Source organism: Scyliorhinus torazame, chromosome 14 (genome assembly GCF_047496885.1).
Source record: "Scyliorhinus torazame isolate Kashiwa2021f chromosome 14, sScyTor2.1, whole genome shotgun sequence".
NCBI lineage: Eukaryota > Metazoa > Chordata > Chondrichthyes > Carcharhiniformes > Scyliorhinidae > Scyliorhinus > Scyliorhinus torazame.
The window spans coordinates 24,838,444-24,860,065 of NC_092720.1; the positions used below are offsets into that span (position 1 = coordinate 24,838,444).

Consider the following 21,622-nt stretch of genomic DNA (forward strand, 5'->3'; position numbering starts at 1 on the left):
GATTGGGTAACCCCCCTTCCTCAGTTTGGACATGTCTGCCCGGCTGTGTCACACAGATATTGAAAGCACTATCTGCGAATGCCTGAATCTGTCATCTTACTGTGAAATGTTTACAATAATCACAGACCAATGCAACAGCAGGTAACAGGGAAGAATAGAGAATATTCTAGAAATGCATTCCTGTTTCACCAGTTCCTTGAAACGCAATCGCATTAAGATGTGAATCCTTTGTGACACCTAGAAGATGAACAGGTTCCGCTATAAAGTAAACTAATCTCAACGGGGGAAGAAGAAGTAACGGCCAAAGTTATTAGACCCGGAAGATAAACAGATTCCGCTATTTAGTTTTTAAATTTAGAGTACCCAATTTTTTTTTTTTCCCCAATTAAGGGGCAATTTAGCGTGGCCAATCCACCTAACCTGCACATCATTGGGGTGTGGGGGTGAGACCCAAACAGACACGGGGATAATGTGCAAACTCCACACAGACCGTGACCCGGGGTCGGGATCGAACCAGATCCTCAGCGCCGTGAGGCAGCAGTGTTAACCACTGTGTCACAGTGCTGCCCAACAGGTTCCATTAGAAGCAATAAACAATAAACAAGCAAGAAACAATACTTTTCACTGTATACTAATACGTGACGATAATAAATCAAATCAAAATCCATTATAAGGTAAATTAAACTAAATGGGGGGTGAACAGGTACTGGCCAATGTTCACATATTATTTATCGCTTTCTTTAAAACTTCCTACACTTGAATATTTTTTTGAAACAAACGACGAGCAGGATAGCAGGACATGAGTTTCTTTTTATTCATTCACAGGATGTGGGCATAGCTGGCTGGGCCTACATTTAATGCCCATCCCTAACAGCCTTCCATTTCAGAGGGGATTTAAGAGCAAGCTACAGTTACATTTATCTGGAGTCCATGTGGGACACACCAGGTAAGGAAGGCAGATTTCCTTCCAAAGGAACCAGATGGGTCTTTACAGCAATCCACAATTTCAGCATTAGACTTGCAATTCAATTATAATTTCATCATTTTCATCAAATTGCCACTCTGCAACTGGATCCTCGATTTTCTGACCAACAGACCACAGTAAGAATGAACAACAACACCTCCTCCACAATAGTCCTCAACACCGGCGTCCCGCAAGGCTGCGTACTTAGCCCCCTACTCTACTCCCTGTACACACACAAAACTGCATGGCAAAACTTGGTTCCAACTCCATCTACAAGTTTGTTGACGATACGACCATAGTGGACCGGATCTCGAATAACGACGAGTCAGAATACACGAGGGAGATAGAGAACCTAGTGGAGTGGTGTAGTGACAACAATCTCTCCCTCAATGCCAGCAAAACTAAAGAGCTGGTAATTGACTTCAGGAAGCAAAGTACTGTACACACCCCTGTCAGCATCAACGGGGCCGAGGTGGAGATGGTTAGCAGTTTCAAATTCCTAGGGGTGCACATCTCCAAAAATCTGTCCTGGTCCACCTACGTCGACGCTACCACCAAGAAAGCACAACAGCGCCTATACTTCCTCAGGAAACTAAGGAAATTCGGCATGTCCACATTGACTCTTACCAACTTTTACAGATGCACCATAGAAAGCATCCTATCAGGCTGCATCACAGCCTGGTATGGCAACTGCTCGGCCCAGGACCGCAAGAAACTTCAGAGGGTCGTGAACACCGCCCAGTCCATCACACGAACCTGTCTCCCATCCATTTACTCCATCTACACCTCCCGCTGCCTGGGGAAAGCGGGCAGTATAATCAAAGATCCCTCCCACCCGGCTTACTCTTCCAACTTCTTCCATCGGGCAGGAGATACAGAAGTCTGAGAACACGCACAAACAGACTCAAAAACAGCTTCTTCCCCTCTGTTACCAAACTCCTAAATGACCCTCTTATGGACTGACCTCATTAACACTACACCCTGTATGCTTCATCCGATGCCGGTGCTTATGTAGTTACGTTGTGTTGCCCTATTATGTATTTTCTTTTATTCCCTTTTCTTCCCATGTACTTAATGATCTGTTGAGCTGCTCGCAGAAAAATACTTTTCACTGTACCTCGGTACACGTGACAATAAACAAATCCAATCCAATCCAATCATTTGCCAAGGAGGGATTTGAACCCGGCCCCCCAGATTATGTCCTGGGCCTAGTTATTGTCCAGTGACAATATCACTATGCCAAGTCATCATTTGATAATCCAAGTCAATGCAGACTCCCTCATAATTTTGCGACATTCACAGAATCAAATCAGTAATTAATAATAGTGAACAACTATGATACACTTCCCAGAAATCCAAAACATTCTCATCAATATGTTTAAAGGACAACTATTTGCAGAACATTGTTCTTGGGTTTCCTACATTACAACACTGACTACACTTCAAAACGTGGATCTGGATGCTTTGGAGAGGGTACAGAAGCGGCTTACTAGGATGTTGCCTGGTATGGAGGGTATTAGCTATGAGGAGAGGTTAGATAAACTTGGTCTGTTCTCACTGGAATGACAGAAGTTGAGAGGTGACCTGATAGAGGTCTACCAGATTATGAGTGGCATGGACAGAGTGGATAGTCAGATGTGCCTTCCTGGGGTAGGAGAGTCAAGTTCTAGGGGGAAAGTTTAGAACTGATGTGCGAGGCAAGTTTAGTTACACAGAGGGTGGTAAATATATGGAATGCGCTGCCTGGGAGGTGGTGGGAGCAGGTACGACAGCGGCATTTAAGGGGCATCTAGACAAATATATGAATAGGGTGGAAATGGAAGGATACGGATTCCGTAAGTGCTTACGGTTTTAGTTTAGGCAGGTACCATGGGGCGCAGGCTTGGAGGGCCGAAGGGCCTGTTCCTGTGCTGTATCGTTCTTTGTTCTTTCGCTATAAAGTGCTTTGGGAAAACCTGAATTTATGATAAGTACGATTGATGCACTATCAATTACGACGAGACGAGAATAGAGGGTAATCAAGGCTTTATTACACAGAGATGTGTGGCCTCCTACAGCTGCTGCCGAAATGGCTGCAGTTCGGAGAGCACACACATTTATACTCTGCCTACTGGGCGGAGCCAGCAGGCAGGGATCTACCCCCGTACCTGTAGTACATACCGTAATACCCTCATATGCAGTGCAGTATATACAATATAATACAACAGTGGTGACTACCACAACTATATAAATGCAAGCTCCTTCTTTCCAGAAGAAAAGCACAAACTCTTCAAGCAGCAGTTGCATGTTTTGTCACAATGTTGCAGAACTTGTTATATCAAAGATTTCTATAGTTAAATATGGGCAGACTTTCCATGAGGAAGTTGTTGCTTTGTCACAAAGCACAGAGTCCATTGTCATGATCTGTGGTTGCATTTTTATCATTCTAAAATAGATCAACAAACATCCATCAAGAAATAATGTTTCTGTTAAAATACTGAATCCCCACCCCAACACTTTCTGCTTTGCATCAATTGCCCCTTTTAGCAAATCGCTGTGTGAAATGCTTCCAGAAAAATAACGTGTTCTAATTTAAATTCCAGACCCGCTTTAACTTTCAGAGGTGTCGATGGCTGAACCGACAGAACTCATCGAGATCGCTACAAGCACAAACTCTGGAAACGCCATTTGCCAGTTTTCTTCTACTGGCTTGGCAATTTTTACAATTGCTGCCTTTTCGTTATTATTTGCAGTGTGAATCATTCTCAACAGCCTGGCTTTCTGGGTCTATTTCTGTCACATTCCCAACTGAAACAGCATCACCAGCTACTTAAAGAACTTGGTAGCAGCCGATTTATTGCTAGTCCTCTCGCTGCCGGTAAGAATTGGCGCAGAGAAGAAAGTGGGCTCCATAATACTGAGAAAAATCTACTGCAACTATACAACTGAGGACCCGGGTTCCATCCCGGCCCTGGGTCACTGTCCGTGTGGAGTTTGTACATTCACCCCGTGTCTGCGTGGGTCTCATCCCCACAACCCAAAAAGATGTGCCGATTAGGTGGATTTCACCAGGCTAAAAGTGCCCCTTAATTGGAAAAAAAAAACAATTGGGTGCTCTAAATTTATATTTAAAAAAAAGGAAAAATAATCTTGCGTTTGTAGAATTCAGAGAAAAGTTACTTCAGCGCAATTGGTTACCTCACCGTTATCCCTCCCAACCCTACTGCCTAACGTGACCTCCTCTCCAAAAGAAACGGTGGCACTTAAAATTCCATAAATTGATAATTCTCAGTAATAATGACCATGAAATGAAATGAAATGAAATGAAAAGCGCTTATTGTCACAAGTAGGCTTCAAATGAAGTTACTGTGAAAAGCCCCTAGTCGCCACATTCCGGCGCCTGTTCGGGGAGGCTGGTACGGGAATTGAACCGTGCTGCTGGCCTGCCTTGGTCTGCTTTCAAAGCCAGCGATTTAGCCCTGTGTTAAACAGCCCCTTCTAGACACTAACAGACACTATCATCAATTATCTTGAAAACCCATCTGGTTTGCTAATTCCCTTTAGGGAAGGAAATCTGTCACCCTTACCCGGTCTGGCTTTCACGTGACTTCAGACCGACAGCAATGTGGTTGACACTTAACTGTCCTCTGAAATGGCCCAACAAAGCCAGTCAGTTCAAGGAAAATTCAGGATCAGAAACCAAGGCGTGTGTCACCAGCAATTTTTTTTAAAAACCCCTATTTTCTGATGTACAACACAATGACTTAAGTCACAATGTTGGTTTGAGTTAAACTATTCATCACACTACTTGCTACTTCTGGTTCACGGAAATGCTGAACACCACAAATTGACCAATATCATGAACTTAAGAATAAGACATTTTGCACACACAAGTTCAGTCCAGTACCGCTTGATCCGACAGACACAGTGACAGCACATCAAAAACCTCCAGTCAGGTAGGTGATTTTTCATTTGTCTTTGTGGGATTTTATATATATATATATATATACACAGTGACCATCAGTGTCCTGTTGAGATTGGTGATTCTTTCAGGGACTTGATCCCTGCTTCTCCAGAAAGGTCTTTCACATCCAGGTTTTCCTTTGTATTTGAAGATAGTTTGAGAAAATTAAATCAGATATGTTGAACTAAATCTAAACAAGCAGTGAACTCGAAGGCATGCGCTTAAACAATCATTTTAACCATGTCAGTGATCACGGCGCTCGGTTTTGGTGCCATCCAGGCATTTCGGTTTGTCACTGTTTAAACCCTGTGAGGGAAGTCTCAGTGTGGAGTAACTCTGTTAAACAGGTGTGGAACCTTATCAGGTCTTTGCCATTAAAGAAATCTTTCCTCAGATGTGGAGAGGTCTATAGTTAGTTTGTTCTACAGCAACAAGGAGTCCTCCTTGGCTTAGTTACAGCGCTTTCACATTACAGACAGGAGGTCACTTTAAGGCACTTTAGTCCCACTCCAGAAATCCCAAGCAGATAATATCGGGTGCCTTCTTATACACGGTGCAAAACTACAGAAGTGAAATTCCGACAGGTCACTCACCCACCTGCTGCCCTTGGTGACTCGGGAGCTTGCCAGCCTAACAAGCTCTTCCCCTGGGCTATCAGGGAGGCAAAGGCCAACACATCAGACTCTCTCCCCTCCCAGATCTTCTGATATCCCAAATATCGTCATCCACGGGCTCTGGGCCACCTTCACCCCTAAAATTTCCAACATTTTCCCCAAGAAGGACTCCCAAATTCCCACCAATTTCGGAGAGGACCAGAACATGTGTGTCTTGTTGGCTGGCCCCCTTAAACACTGCTCGTATCTGTCCTCCGCCTCCGTAGAGAACCTATTCGTACACGTCTTTGTCATATGTGCTCTGTGCACGACCGTAAATTGAATTAAACTCACTCCCAGGTACGGGAAGGTCGAGTTTATCCTGCACTTGGCGTCACTCCAAACCCGCCCTCAAATGCACCACCCAACACCTCCTCCCACTTCCTCTTTATCTCCTTCATCGAGGCCCTCTCCATTAACTGCCATAGGTATCAGAGATCTTGCCCTCTCCTATCTCATCGTCAAATGGTATCTTCTCTAGCAACAAAGGGGCGGTAACCATGGAAACGTGGCCTGCTCCTTCCTCATGAAATTCCAAATCTGCAAGTACCGGAACCCGTTCCCCCTTGGAAGCTGAGGTTTCTCCACCAGTTCCCCCAACTCTGCAAATCTACCCTCCACAAACAAGCCCTAAAATCCCTCTATCCCCTCCCGTTCCCAAACCCTGTATGTCAAATCCAACCCCGCTGGAATAAATCTATGATTTCCACAAATCAGCACCCACAGCGACATGCCCCCCTACTTAAAATGTTGCCGAAACTGATTCCAAACTCTTACTCCTACTCATAGAATATTTGGCCAGTGAGAACAGAAGCGGAGCCATCACCAATGCCCTCAAACGTGACCCCATACACGACGCTTCCTCCATCCACCCCCAAACCGACCCTCCCTCTATGACCCATTTCTGAACCTTCCCCACATTCGCCGCCCAATAATAGTTCATTGTTCGGCAACACAAACCCCTCCTCCTCCCCCGACTGCCTGTCCCTCTGCAAAAAGGCTCTCTGAATCCGAGGCATCCTACCTGCCCAGCTAAAGGCCAAAATTATCCTACTTAATCTCCCAAAAAATGATTTAGGCAGGAAGTCGTTCATATATAGGGCTCCCGATCATAGAGTCTACGGCAAGGAGACAGGCCATTCGGCCCAAACTGGTCCATGCAGACCAAAAAGCCCATCTAAGCTAACCCCATTTGCCTGCATTGGACCCATATCCCTCTAAACCTTTGCTATCCATGTATCTGTCCAAATGCCTTTCAAATGCTATCAATGTCCCTGCCTCAACCACTTCCTCCGGCAGCTCTTTCCACCTACGTACCACCCTGTGTAAAAAAAAAAGTTGCTCCTCAAGTTCCCATTAATTCTTTCCCCTCTTAACTTAAACCTATGCCCTCTAGTTCTCGATTCCCCATTCCTGGGAAAAAAAACTGAGTGCGTTCACCCTATCCATGCCTCTCATGATCTTATACACCTCTATAAGATCACCCCTCAGCCTCCTACACTCTGAAGAAAAAAGTCCTAGTCTGTCCAATCTCTCCCTCTAACTCAGTCCCTAGAGTCCTGCAACATCCTTGTAAATCCGATGTTCCACACCACCCCCCTCTATTCCCCTCCACTCCATCAAATGCTGTAAGTGCACCCCAATGGTTCAATCGCCAATGCAAAAAGCAGTGTAGAAAGGTGGCATCTCTACCTTGTTCCCGTGTAAATGAAAATACCCCAAACTTGTTGCATTAGTGCAAACACTAGCCGTGGGGACCCTGTACAAACAATGAACCCCAGTGCAAAACCAAACCGCCCCAGTACCTCGAAAAGGTACGTGCCCAAACCACCCCCCCCCCCCCCCACTCCACCCGTTCAAACACATTCTCTGCGTCCATGAATGCTATCACCTCCATTTCGGGGCAACACGGTGACGCAGTGGTTAGCACTTCTGTCTCACTGCACCAGGGACCCAGGTTTAATTCCGGCCTTGGGTGACTGCCTGTGTGGCGTTTGCACTTTCTCCCCGTGTGTGCATGGGTTTCCTACGGGTTCTCCGGTTTCCTCCCACAGTCCAAAGATGTACAGGTTAGGTGGAGTTTCAGCACTGTAGAGGTTCTATGATTTTATGATTCCTAACCGTAGGGGGCGTCACAACCACATTCCGAATAGCCTTCTAATATTGAACGACACTTGTCACCCCTTCACGGATTCCGCATGGTCCTCAGCTCTCACCCCCGGCACACAATCCTCCAAGCGTGTTGCCAACAACTTTGCATCTGCATTTAGCAATGGTAGCAGTAGATAAGACCCACACCCCTCTGCGGGTATGTTTTTCACGCAGAGAGTGGTGGGTGCCTAGAACGTGCTGCCAGAGGATGTGGTGGAAGCAGGCACAGTAGCAACATTTAAGAGGCATCTGGATGGGTATATGAATAGGGAGGAAATAGAGGGATAGACCGAGTAAGGGAAAAAGTGTTTTTCTTTTATTTAGATTGGGCCTCCCAAGCCTGAACTAAAGGCCTGTTCCTGTGCTGTACTTTTCTTTTGATCCTTATCCTTTTTCAAAATGAGAAAAACCAAAGCTTGAGCCAATGTGGGCGGAAGACCCCCGGTTAACGAATCATTGAACATTTCCGTGAAATGAGGAACTAACATGGCCGCAAACCTTTTATAAAATTCCCCCGAGAATCCAGCCGTGCCGGAGTCTTCGCAGACTACATGGAACCAATGCACCTCATCATCTCCTCCCGCCCGAGTGGGGCCCGCAGCCACTGCACTTTCCCCTCCTCCACCACCGGGAAAACCAACCCTCCCCTGGGACTCCGACCTGTACAGCCCTCGGTGGAAGGCCTCAAACACCCCATTCATCTTGCCTGGGTCAAAGACCACCCTGCCCCCGGCGTCCTTTATTTGCACAATCTCCCGCGAAGCCACCCGCCGTCTCAGCTGCTGTGTCAACAACCTACTGGCCTTCTCCCCAAGTTCATAAAATGCCCCCCATACCCGGCGCAACTGAACAACCGCCTCACTCGGTGACAACAGTTCAAACTCCATCTGGAGCTTATTCCTCTCCTTCTCTGGGGTGATCAAATACTGTCGGTCCACTACCAAATTGGCCACCAACTACCTCTATCTTTCCATCCTCCCCACCTTCTCCCTATGTGCCTTGATCGGTGATTAGCTTCCCCTAATTTCCGCCTTCAGTCTCCCAGAGCATGGAGGCAGAGACCTCCAGTTTTTATTGAACTCAATATATGTGCTTGTAGCCGCCCCAATCCTCTCACATGCCCCCTTACCCACCAAAAGTGCCACAACCAACCTCCAGAGCAGTCACTTGGTGTTCCCCGTTCTCTACGCACAGATCCACAAAGTACGAACGAAGTGTGATCCGATATAACAATTGCAGAGTATTCCGATCCCATCACTCCTGGAAGCAATACCTTATCCATAATAAAAAAGGTGATAAGGGAGTACACTCGGTGCACACGCAAAAAGAAAGAAAACTCCTTCACCCTGGGACGCCCAAACCTCCAAGAATCCACCCCCCCCCCCATCCACTCCATGAACCTTTGCCGTACCCGAGACCTCCAGGGACTTGGGGCACGACCGGTCCAGCCTAGGGTCAAGCACACAATTAAAACCCCCTCCCGTAATCAAGCGATGTATATCCAAATCCGGAACCGTCGCCAACGCCTTCTTGATAAATTCCATGCCACCCCAGTTAGGAGTGTACACATTCACGGACACCACAGGAGCCCCTCCAACCTTTCAATCGCCATCACATATCTGCACCCCCCCCCCGGTTCTCCCACTATATTACTTGCTGAAAAAGCCAGCCTTTTGTCGATAAGCACCGCAGACTCCCTCGTCTTCATATCCAACCCCGAATGGAACATTTGTTCCACCCGCCCTTTTCTCAACCTCATTTGGTCCTTAACCTGAGATGAGTATCCTGCAGAAAGACCACGTCTGCCTTCCAACCTTTTAAATGAGCGAACATCCACGACCTTTTAATCGGCCCATACAGACACATCACATGCCATGAGACCAGTCTGGGTTGGGGGGGGGGGGGGGGGGGGCTCTAAATGCAACACCCCCCCCCTCACCCTGATCAGCCATACCCAAATCCCAATGGACTCCTCCAGGTCCCTACCTCGTCAACCTCCGGACTTACCCAAGATGCTCGCCGCCACCCCCCTCCATCCAATGGCGCCATGAAGAAACCTTCATCGTCAGCAACCACCCACCCCCATTCCTAACAAAGAAAGTCCCACCACCCCAAGGCTCACCATCCGAACCCACACAAAAACTAAAAATTCTTAAGAAACAACCCATGCCCCACTTGTCTTCCGCTAACCAACATTTCTATGAGCAGGGTGACCCCTACCTGAGGTTAAACACAAACGTTACTTACAAAAAGACCCACATACTCCCCCCTCTCCCGCCCAACCCTTCTTTAGTCCCATACCACAAACTCCTCATCCACTCCGTCACAATTTATGTTGGGCAGCACGGTAGCATTGTGGATAGCACAATTGCTTCACAGCTCCAGGGTGCCAGGTTCGATTCCGGCTTGGGTTACTGGCTCTGCGGAGTCTGTACATCCTCCCCGTGTGTGCGTGGGTTTCCTCCGGGTGCTCCGGTTTCCTCCCACAGTCCAAAGATGTGCAGGTTAGGTGGACTGGCCATGATAAATTGCCCATAGTGTCCAAAACTGCCCTTAGTGTTGGGTGGGGTTACTGGGTTATGGGGATAGGGTGGAGGTGTTGACCTTGGGTAGGGTGCTCTTTCCAAGAGCCGGTGCAGACTCGATGGACTGAATGGCCTCCTTCTGCGCTGTAAATTCTATGATTTAGGATTTCCAACAAGTTTTTTCTGGATCAGCAAATAGCAGGAAATGAAGACGTCAGGAGTTAATAATCCAACCCAATAGAATTTCCTGAAAATATTTTGTGATGTTTACTGATTCAATAGTAAGTAATAATAATTATGATAAATTTACTAGAATCCAAAATACTAGATCCAGAGCATTCTCATTGATGTGTTCATAGCACTCCTATTTGTAGAACATTGTTCTCGCGCCTCCTCCATTACAACAGTGAATACACTTGAAAATACTTCATCAGCCACGAAAGGATTTGGGACAACCTGAATTTATGATAGGTGCTATAAGAATGCATGTTCCTTCTTTCAGGAAGAAGTCCTGAAACTGTAATTACATACTTTGTCACAACGTCGCAGAATTTGTTACCTAATTACTTTCCCGTTAAAGAAAGGTAGTGTAAGATGGGTTTCCCCGAGGAAAATTAATGCTCATTTTCTCACAAAGCACACCGCGGTCCGTTTCCCTGATCTGCTGTTGCATTTCTAACATTCCATAATAATGTAACATTTATTAAGAACATCCATCAAACAATAATTATTTGATTCAATATTAGAATCCCTACCCCATCACTTTCTTCTTTTCAAAGGTTGCCACTTTTAGCAAATTGTCGTGTGATCATCCTTCTAGAAAAGTAATATATTCTACTTTAACTTGCAGGCGTATTGATGGCCGTTCCGACAGAAACCACCAAGATTGTTACAAGCACAACCTCCTCGGACAACACCACTTGCCCATTTTCTTCTCATGGCTTTACAAATTTTACAATCACTGCCTATTCGTTAATTTGTGCTGTCGGGATCATTCTCAACAGCCTGGCTTTCTGGGTGTATTTCTGTCACGTTCCCAGCAGCAATAGTGTCATCATCTTTTTAAAGAACCTGGTGATAGCCGATCTATTGCTGGTCCTCTCGCTGCCAATAAGAATCGTTGGCAGGAACAGGTTAAGCTCCACAATATTGAGAAAAATCTATTGCAATTTTGCAACATGCATATTCTATTTGAACATGTATTCAAGCATTCTCTTCCTGGGATACATTGCTGCCACGCGATACCTGAAAATAGTCAGACCGTTTAAAATACATTTATTTGAATCTCTGAAGACAGCGAGAATCGTCTCCATTGGAACCTGGTGTGTTCTCCTCAGCCTTGGATTTTCGTACATGTTCCTGACCGGGAAAAGTCCATCCCAGAATAAAACAAAAGAAACATGCTTAGAATTTAGAAGTGGTACGGGGGTTCACTGGCACGTAACCCTCCACGCTGGGGGCACATTTCTCTTTCTCTGCGTGCTGATAGGGCTTTGCTTCTTTTACTTTCAAACTGCAAAACGTCTCGAAAAATCCCCATCGCCAAGCTCACTCAAAAAGCAAGCCAAGGCAAAGAACAACATTCTAATCCTCCTCGCTGTCTTCGTGGTCTGTTTTGTTCCCTACCACATCGCAAGGCTTCCTTACATTTTAAGCCAGGTAAATGTCATCACTGGATGTTTTTGGAAAAAGACTCTCTACCACTTTAAAGAATCAGCCGTTGTGCTGTCCTCGCTTAACGCCTGTTTGGATCCAGTGATCTACTTTCTGTCTTGCAAAGCATTTCGGTCAAAGTTAGGCCTGGACAAACACTCAAAGGACAATGATTCGCATAACGCTCTGTCCTTGCGTGCTAACCACTCACAATCCATACTCGATGAAACGACAGCCACCGCTTCAGTGGTGCCAAAGAATGCATTATCGATATTGAACCTTGAACCTGCACTTGCTCTCAAAGAAAACATAAAACAATTATGAGCTGCTAAAAAAAAAGATGGTGAATTGAGAAGAATGATGGCACTGGATCAAAAGTGCTTTTGAATTAGAAGCTGCAATGAGATGCTGCAATGAGATGGCGCAAGTTAAATCTGTTAAGTTCATTGCTTCACGTGCCTTTCATATAAACTGGCTGAAGAACTCTGATCATGTTCCACTATGTCCACTGTTGATGCCAGTATGTCGCAGAATATTAATCTGTTGGAGAAATGGAGCAACATACAGACGCCGTTGATTCATCAATCTCAATGAGACATTTTAATAATACCTGGAGAATGAGTGAGACTGCTTTGAGGTTATGGGGGCGATTCGCCGATATTGAGGCCAAGTGTTCGCGCCGTCGCGTTTCACGACGGCGCAAACAGGGCCCGGACACGACCTATTCTGGCCCGATCGCGGGCCAGACCCCATCAGAGGACACCCCGGTGAAGGAGCCCCCCTTCAACCCCCCCCCCCACCCCCACAGGCCACACCCCCAGCGTTCCAGCCGGCAGCGGCCAGGGGTGGACGGCGCTGACGGGAACCTTTCATGTCGTAGCGGCCGCTCAGCCCATCCGGCCGAAGAATCGGCGCTCGCCGGTTCTCCGAGCGGCCCGGTGCGAATCGCGCGCCACTGGTTTCCGGGGGGGTGGGAGAATCGCGTGCGGGGGTCGGGGCGCGATTCGCGCGGAGCCCTGGCGATTCTCCCACCCGGTGTGGGGGGGGGGGGGGGGGGGGGAGAATAGCGCCCTATATGTTCATGTGATCTGTCATATGTTCCGTGTCCAAACAATTGGGAGAGGGTGAGGGACGAATAAGCAAATATATCGGGAATTATTTTGCTTACATTAGGTCCTGACACATCCCTACCATTCTGTACACTCAGCAGAAGTTAAAGACATGTTTTCTTATTCATTTATGGGATGTAGGCATCGTTGGCTGGGCCAGCATTTATTGCCCATCCATAATTTCCCTTGAACTGTGTGGCTTGTAAGGTCATTTCGCAAAGTAGTTATGAGTCAACCACACTGGAATCACATGCAGGCCAGACCAGGCAAAGGCAGCAGATTTCCTTCCCTAAAGGACATCAGTGAACCAGATGGGTTTTGAACGACAATCAATCTAACTCCACACTAATTTCATATCTTTTATCGAATTTGAATTTCCAGGTGGGGGGAAAGAGAGGCTGATGTGTTGGCCTTTGCCTCCCTGATAGCCTGGGGACAGATCTTGCTAGGGTGGTGGACTTCGCAGCTGCTCAAAGCAACGGGGTGGGTGGCAGAATTAATGCGCCTGGAGAAGATAAAGTTCACCAGGTGGTCGGAGAAAGGTTCCTCACGAAGCAAAATTGTTTGTCTCTTACTATAAGCATCTGTGAACATCAGTGGGTGGGCGGGATTTGTTTATTGTTTTGTGTTGTAGTCATTATTGATTTATTGGTGCTATAAAATTGGACATGTACGGTGTTCAAGGGAGTGGGGGTGGCACGGTTTATGATGGTTGTGTATTGATCGTTGTGTTTCTGCATTTTATATAAAACTGAAAAACGCCTCGAATAAAAATATTTTTGTAAAATGATTGCGCTCAAATTTCACGTACTTCCGTGGTAGATTTCAAGCGAGGGACCCCAGACCAATACGCTGGGTCCACGGACTACTAATTAACCACTATGCCACTGTCTCCTGAGCCGTGTGTGAGCAATTACATTAGAAAATTATTTGGTTTTGAGCGAGAACGGGATGATCCTCGCCCAGGAGCCTTTCAGTCATTTAAAATAAATAGTCTTCAGATTAAAACAGGAAGGGGTTTTCATTTGAGAAAACAACCTTATATTCAGAGAGCACAACCACATACTTCCCGTCAGCAAATGTAAATGTGAAACAAGAAGCAAAAAGCTCTAACCTTTGTGAAGTGACCATTGAAAGAAATAAATCAAATGTGGTTAAATCTTTCAGGGTCTTTGAATAAGATTCTGTAGCATCATTTAAAAGGAAGGGGCTGTTACTGCCTGTTCGTGAACAATGGTACATTTCCTTCATTTCTGCATTGTATTTGCCTGACTTAAGGGCTTCACAGTGGCACAGTGGTTAGCACTGCTGCCTCACAGTTCCAGGGGCCCGGGTTCAATTCTGGCCTCGGGTGTGGAGTTTGCACTTTCTCCCCGTGTCTGCGTGGGTTTCCTCCGGGTGCTCCGGTTTCCTACCATAGTTCAAAGATGTGCAGGTTAGGTGGATTGGCCATGCTAAATTGCCCCTTAGTGTCCAAAAGGTTTGGTGAGGTTGCTGGGTTAGGGTGGAGGTTGTGTAGGTATGGGCTTAAGTAGGGTGCTCTTTCCAAGGGTTTCATGCAGACTCGATGGGCCAAATGGTCACCTTCTGCATTGTACAATTCTATGATTTGAAATGTCTCCTTGAATTTCAGCCAGTACATCTCTAGTGTCTGTCCTGCCTTATAACACTGTTTCACTTCAGCCACTCTGCTTTCATACTTTTATAATTACCTTTAATCTAATTGTTTCGCACTTTGTGGAGACTTAAAAAGGAGTGATATTTGAAGGCCATCCCTGCCAATTTAATGCCTACTTATTATGTATATTTTTGCTGGGGGGGGTTAAGTAAAGAGCATTTAAATCGTATCTTCCAAACTCCCAGCATATCCAAAGCATTTTTTCCATTCGTTCAGGGGATGTGGGTGTCTCAGGCTGCCCAGCATTTATTGCCCATGACTAATTGCCCTTGAGAAGGTGGTGGTGAGCTGCTTTCTTGATCTGCCATGATGTGGAGATGCAGGCGTTGGACTGGGGTGAGCACAGTAAGAAGTCTTACAACACCAGGTTAAAGTCCAACAGGTTTGTTTCGATGTCACTAGCTTTCGGAGCACTGCTCCCTTCAGCAGCGCTCCGAAAGCGAGTCACATCGAAACAAACCTGTTGGACTTTAACCTGGTGTTGTAAGACATCTTACTGTTCTTGATCTGCTGCAGTCCATGTGATGTAGGTACACCCACAGTGCTGTTTCGGAGGGGGTTCCAGGTTTTTGAACCAGCGACAAGAAACAGAAACATATTTCCCAGTCAGGATGGTGTGTGCCTTGGAGGGGAACTTGTAGGTGGTGGTGTTTCCATGTATCTGCTGTCCTTGACCTTCTAGAGCAGGCATTGTCAAATGCAGGTGGGTCGCGGGAGGGGTGCGGAGCCATCCGTCATGGCGCTCCCGATCGCGCAAATCCGCACGCAACAGCCGGCTTTTAATAACGCTGGCTGCAAGTGGCCTTCAAAATAGCCACGAACATATTTTTTTTAAATGTGGCCGCACTGCGCAAGCATGCCCGCTTATCGTTGCGCATGTGCAGAGTTTATTAAGAGTCAACTACATTGGGTCTGGAGTCACGTGTAAACCAGACCACATATATCCAGTCGATTTCGGCGGGAGAACAGCTGGTGAGTCAGTTTCAGCGGGAGCATTGCGGAAGGAGGTTGCTGGGAGGTAAGTCAACCTTTAAAAGCACTTGTCTTTGCAGGGGCAGGCCAGTCGATTTCGGCGGGAGAACAGCTGGTGAGTCAGTTTCAGCGGGAGCATTGCGGAAGGAGGTTGCTGGGAGGTAAGTCAACCTTTAAAAGCACTTGTCTTTGCAGGGGCAGGCCAGTCGATTTCGGCGGGAGAACAGCTGGTGAGTCAGTTTCAGCGGGAGCATTGCGGAAGGAGGTTGCTGGGAGGTAAGTCAACCTTTAAAAGCACTTGTCTTTGCAGGGGCAGGCCAGTCGATTTCAGCGGGAGTGGAGCTGGCTGGTTAGTCAATTTCAGCAGGAGCTGAGAATTTTTCTTTTTTTAAAATTATTTTTTTAGGCGGGAACAGGAAGTCGACCCGCGGACGTCTGGGAAGACCCTCACCAATAAATTCTGGTGGAGAGGAAACCCGAGACACTACACGTGTAGTGTCTCCCACCCGCCCTCCTCCTCTAACTTAATAATAAAACCCATTGGTCTGAGGTAAGTACCATATTTTATTATATTATTATTATTTTTTATAAAAATTTAATTTAGTTGTTAGCCAGATCTTGGTAGAAAGTAAGAGGAATGGCAGGGAAGGGAGTGCAATGTTCCTCCTGCAGGATGTTTGAGGTGAGGGATGCAGTTAGTGTCCCTGCTGATTTTACCTGCAGGAAGTGCTGCCATCTCCAGCTCCTCCAAGACCGAGTTAGGGAACTGGAGCTGGAGTTGGAAGAACTTCGGATCATTCGGGAGGCAGAAGGGGTCATAGATAGCAGCTTCAGGGAATTAGTTACACCAAAGATTGGAGATAGGTGGGTAACTGTAAGAGGGACTGGGAAAAAGCAGTCAGTGCAGGGATCCCCTGCGGTCGTTCCCCTGAGAAACAAGTATACCGCTTTGGATACTTGTGGGGGGGACGACTTACCAGGGGTAAGCCATGGGGTACGGGGCTCTGGCACGGAGTCTGTCCCTGTTGCTCAGAAGGGAAGGGGGGAGAGGAGCAGAGCATTAGTAATTGGGGACTCTATAGTCAGGGGCACAGATAGGAGATTTTGTGGGAGCGTGAGAGACTCACGTTTGGTATGTTGCCTCCCAGGTGCAAGGGTACGTGATGTCTCGGATCGTGTTTTCCGGGTCCTTAGGGGGGAGGGGGAGCAGCCCCAAGTCGTGGTCCACATTGGCACTAACGACATAGGTAGGAAAGGGGACAAGGATGTCAGGCAGGCTTTCAGGGAGCTAGGATGGAAGCTCAGAACTAGAACAAACAGAGTTGTTATCTCTGGGTTGTTGCCCGTGCCACGTGATAGTGAGATGAGGAATAGGGAGAGAGAGCATTTAAACACGTGGCTACAGGGATGGTGCAGGCGGGAGGGATTCAGATTTTTGGATAACTGGGGCTCTTTCTGGGGAAGGTGGGACCTCTACAGACAGGATGGTCTACATCTGAACCTGAGGGGCACAAATATCCTGGGGGGGAGATTTGTTAGTGCTCTTTGGGGGGGTTTAAACTAATGCAGCAGGGGCATGGGAACCTGGATTGTAGTTTTAGGGTAAGTGAGAATGAGAGTATAGAGGTCAGGAGCACAGATTTGACGTCGCAGGAGGGGGCCAGTGTTCAGGTAGGTGGTTTGAAGTGTGTCTACTTCAACGCCAGGAGTATACGAAACAAGGTAGGGGAACTGGCAGCATGGGTTGGTACCTGGGACTTCGATGTTGTGGCCATTTCAGAGACATGGATAGAGCAGGGACAGGAATGGATGTTGCAGGTTCCGGGGTTTAGGTGTTTTAGTAAGCTCAGAGAAGGAGGCAAAAGAGGGGGAGGTGTGGCGCTGCTAGTCAAGAGCAGTATTACGGTGGCGGAGAGGATGCTAGATGGGGACTCATCTTCCGAGGTAGTATGGGCTGAAGTTAGAAACAGGAAAGGAGAGGTCACCCTGTTGGGAGTTTTTTATAGGCCTCCTAATAGTTCTAGGGATGTAGAGGAAAGGATGGCGAAGATGATTCTGGATATGAGCGAAAGTAACAGGGTAGTTATTATGGGAGACTTTAACTTTCCAAATATTGACTGGAAAATATATAGTTCGAGAACAATAGATGGGTCGTTTTTTGTACAGTGTGTGCAGGAGGGTTTCCTGAAACAATATGTTGACAGGCCAACAAGAGGCGAGGCCACGTTGGATTTGGTTTTGGGTAATGAACCAGGCCAGGTGTTGGATTTAGAGGTAGGAGAGCACTTTGGGGACAGTGACCACAATTCGGTGACGTTTACGTTAATGATGGAAAGGGATAAGTATACACCGCAGGGCAAGAGTTATAGCTGGGGGAAGGGCAATTATGATGCCATTAGACGTGACTTGGGGGGGATAAGGTGGAGAAGTAGGCTGCAAGTGTTGGGCACACTGGATAAGTGGGGTTGTTCAAGGATCAGCTACTGCGTGTTCTTGATAAGTATGTACCGGTCAGGCAGGGAGGAAGGCGTCGAGCGAGGGAACCGTGGTTTACCAAGGAAGTGGAATCTCTTGTTAAGAGGAAGAAGGAGGCCTATGTGAAGATGAAGTGTGAAGTTTCGGTTGGGGCGATGGATAGTTACAAGGTAGCGAGGAAGGATCTAAAGAGAGAGCTAAGACGAGCAAGGAGGGGACATGAGAAGTATTTGGCAGGAAGGATCAAGGAAAACCCAAAAGCTTTCTATAGGTATGTCAGGAATAAGCGAATGACTAGGGAAAGAGTAGGACCAGTCAAGGACAGGGATGGGAAATTGTGTGTGGAGTCATAAGAGATAGGCGAGATACTAAATGAATATTTTTCGTCAGTATTCACTCAGGAAAAAGATAATGTTGTGGAGGAGAATGCTGAGCCCCAGGCTAATAGAATAGATGGCATTGAGGTACGTAGGGAAGAGGTGTTGGCAATTCTGGACAGGCTGAAAATAGATAAGTCCCCGGGACCTGATGGGATTTATCCTAGGATTCTCTGGGAGGCCAGGGAAGAGATTGCTGGACCTTTGGCTTTGATTTTTATGTCATCATTGGCTACAGGAATAGTGCCAGAGGACTGGAGGACAGCAAATGTGGTCCCTTTGTTCAAAAAGGGGAGCAGAGACAACCCCGGCAACTATAGACCGGTGAGCCTCACGTCTGTAGTGGGTAAAGTCTTGGAGGGGATTATAAGAGACAAGATTTATAATCATCTAGATAGGAATAATATGATCAGGGTTAGTCAGCATGGCTTTGTGAAGGGTAGGTCATGCCTCACAAACCTTATTGAGTTCTTTGAGAAGGTGACTGAATAGGTAGACGAGGGTAGAGCAGTTGATGTGGTGTATATGGATTTCAGCAAAGCATTTGATAAGGTTCCCCACGGTAGGCTATTGCAAAAAATACGGAGGCTGGGGATTGAGGGTGATTTAGAGATGTGGATCAGAAATTGGCTAGCTGAAAGAAGACAGAGGGTGGTGGTTGATGGGAAATGTTCAGAATGGAGTACAGTCACAAGTGGAGTACCACAAGGATCTGTTCTGGGGCCGTTGCTGTTTGTCATTTATATCAATGACCTACAGGAAGGCGCAGAAGGGTGGGTGAGTAAATTTGCAGACGATACTAAAGTCGGTGGTGTTGTCGATAGTGTGGAAGGATGTAGCAGGTTACAGAGGGATATAGATAAGCTGCAGAGCTGGGCTGAGAGGTGGCAAATGGAGTTTAATGTAGAGAGGTGTGAGGTGATTCACTTTGGAAGGAATAACAGGAATGCGGAATATTTGGCTAATGGTAAAGTTCTTGAAAGTGTGGATGAGCAGAGGGATCTAGGTGTCCATGTACATAGATCCCTGAAAGTTGCCACCCAGGTTGATAGGGTTGTGAAGAAGGCCTATGGAGTGTTGGCCTTTATTGGTAAAGGGATTGAGTTCCGGAGTCGGGAGGTCATGTTGCGGCTGTACAGAACTCTGGTACGGCCGCATTTGGAGTATTGCGTACAGTTCTGGTCACCGCATTATAGGAAGGACGTGGAGGCTTTGGAGCGGGTGCAGAGGAGATTTACCAGGATGTTGCCTGGTATGGAGGGAAAATCTTATGAGGAAAGGCTGATGGACTTGAGGTTGTTTTCGTTGGAGAGAAGAAGGTTAAGAGGAGACTTAATAGAGGCATACAAAATGATCAGGGGGTTGGATAGGGTGGACAGTGAGAGCCTTCTCCCGCGGATGGATATGGCTGGCACGAGGGGACATAACTTTAAACTGAGGGGTAATAGATATAGGACAGAGGTCAGAGGTAGGTTCTTTACGCAAAGAGTAGTGAGGCCGTGGAATGCCCTACCTGCTACAGTAGTGAACTCGCCAACATTGAGGGCATTTAAAAGTTTATTAGATAAACATATGGATGATAATGGCATAGTGTAGGTTAGATGGCTTTTGTTTCGGTGCAACATCGTGGGCCGAAGGGCCTGTACTGCGCTGTATTGTTCTATGTTCTATATGTTCTATGTTCTATATTCCCTTCCTTAAAGGACACTAGGGTATCAGATGGGGTTTATGACAGTTGAATATAGTTGCCATGGTCACCATCACTGAGGCAAGCTTTATATTCCAGATTTGTTAACTGAATTCAAATTTCCCCAGCTGCTGTTTTGGGATTTGAGCCCATGCACCCAGAACAGAGCATTAACCTGGGTCTCTGAAGTACTAGATCAGCAACATTATTACGCCATCGCCTCTCATAAAAATCATCAATGACAAAGTTTGATCACTGTTCTAATGTAGGAAACATGGCAACCAATTGACACACAGCAAGCACCCAAAAAACAACTCTCTGTTAATAGCTGGGTAATCTGTTGTTGTGGTGTTCATTGGGAGATATTGGCTAGGTCACTTTTTGCAAACCATCAGAAGTTTACTTTGTGACTCGCTATTTCCTATTACCCAGAAATGTGAGACAAATGAGTTGCGTGATGCACCAAAAAGAAAATGCATTTTTATGAAGTACCACAACAACAATTTGGCTTATCTACAATATGATGAATGTGAAGATATCAAATCGGTCAGCAAATTCGCAGGAACAAGTGAATCTTAATTTTAAGTGGGTGCAAAACAGGAAACAAATTTAAAACTAGCTGAGGTGCAGCAGAACCAGCTATCTGCTGTATTTATCATGTAGTTGCAGTGTGAGTAATCTCTTATTCATGATGCTTCTGGAGATCTGAGAAAATGATATACAAGGCAGCTTTCCACAGCGTTTTCTTTGCAATTTAAATTCACAGCAATATTTACAAAGTAGAAATTAAAAATTATTCTATTTGCGTATATTTTAATTGGCAAATGTTTTCCTGTTCCATCTTTTGTTCCTCCCTTCCTGAATGCAAGTTTAGTCTCATCGGAGCTCAGCCACAGGAAAAGACTCCCAGGAGGACAGGGATGCCCTCTGACCCAATGGATATCTCGGGTTTGTGACCAATCAAAACGGAGGGCACCAAGCACATTCAGGAACATGCAATGGCTAACGCAAGGCATCGGAGGGAGCGTTAAAAAAAACCCAAAACAACCCACCGAACCAACCCTTCGAGCAACACTTGGTGTACATGCGGCATAGTCTGTAGACTGCGCATTGGATTTCAAACATTCTAGCCCATCGAATAGGAGCGGAGGTTAATTATCCTCGATCCTCAGGGACCATCCAGGAAGAGAAGAGACTCACTGCAAAGAGTGACCAAATAAAATGTGCAGAAGATGTCCTCCCAAGACCTTTCACACAATGGTCCTGAACTGTGTCATGTGAGAGTACCTTTAAGAAATGGATGCTTAAGCAATGTACCTTTACGAAATGGAGCTGATTATATTACTGAAGTGATGTCAGAGGGTGGGGGGGGAGCTGAGCTCACTTCTGCTTTTGGTTTCAGTTTGAGGAGAAAGCTGGGAGTGTCTGTGTGTTT

At 46.5% G+C, this 21,622-nt stretch overlaps 2 protein-coding genes across 4 annotated transcripts in view; one reads left to right on the top strand and one right to left on the bottom strand.

The window, feature by feature from the left end:
* LOC140389583 (mediator of RNA polymerase II transcription subunit 12-like protein) overlaps positions 1-21,622 on the bottom strand; it is a 731,598-nt gene that overhangs the window by 512,288 nt on the left and 197,688 nt on the right. The gene's annotated exons all lie outside the window — the stretch shown is intronic.
* LOC140389278 (P2Y purinoceptor 14-like) lies at positions 4,755-12,679 on the top strand. The gene is made up of 2 exons (XM_072473461.1): positions 4,755-4,899; positions 11,087-12,679. The coding sequence occupies exon 2, from the start codon at positions 11,095-11,097 to the stop codon at positions 12,211-12,213; it is 1,119 nt and encodes a 372-aa protein (XP_072329562.1). The 5' UTR covers positions 4,755-4,899; positions 11,087-11,094; the 3' UTR covers positions 12,214-12,679.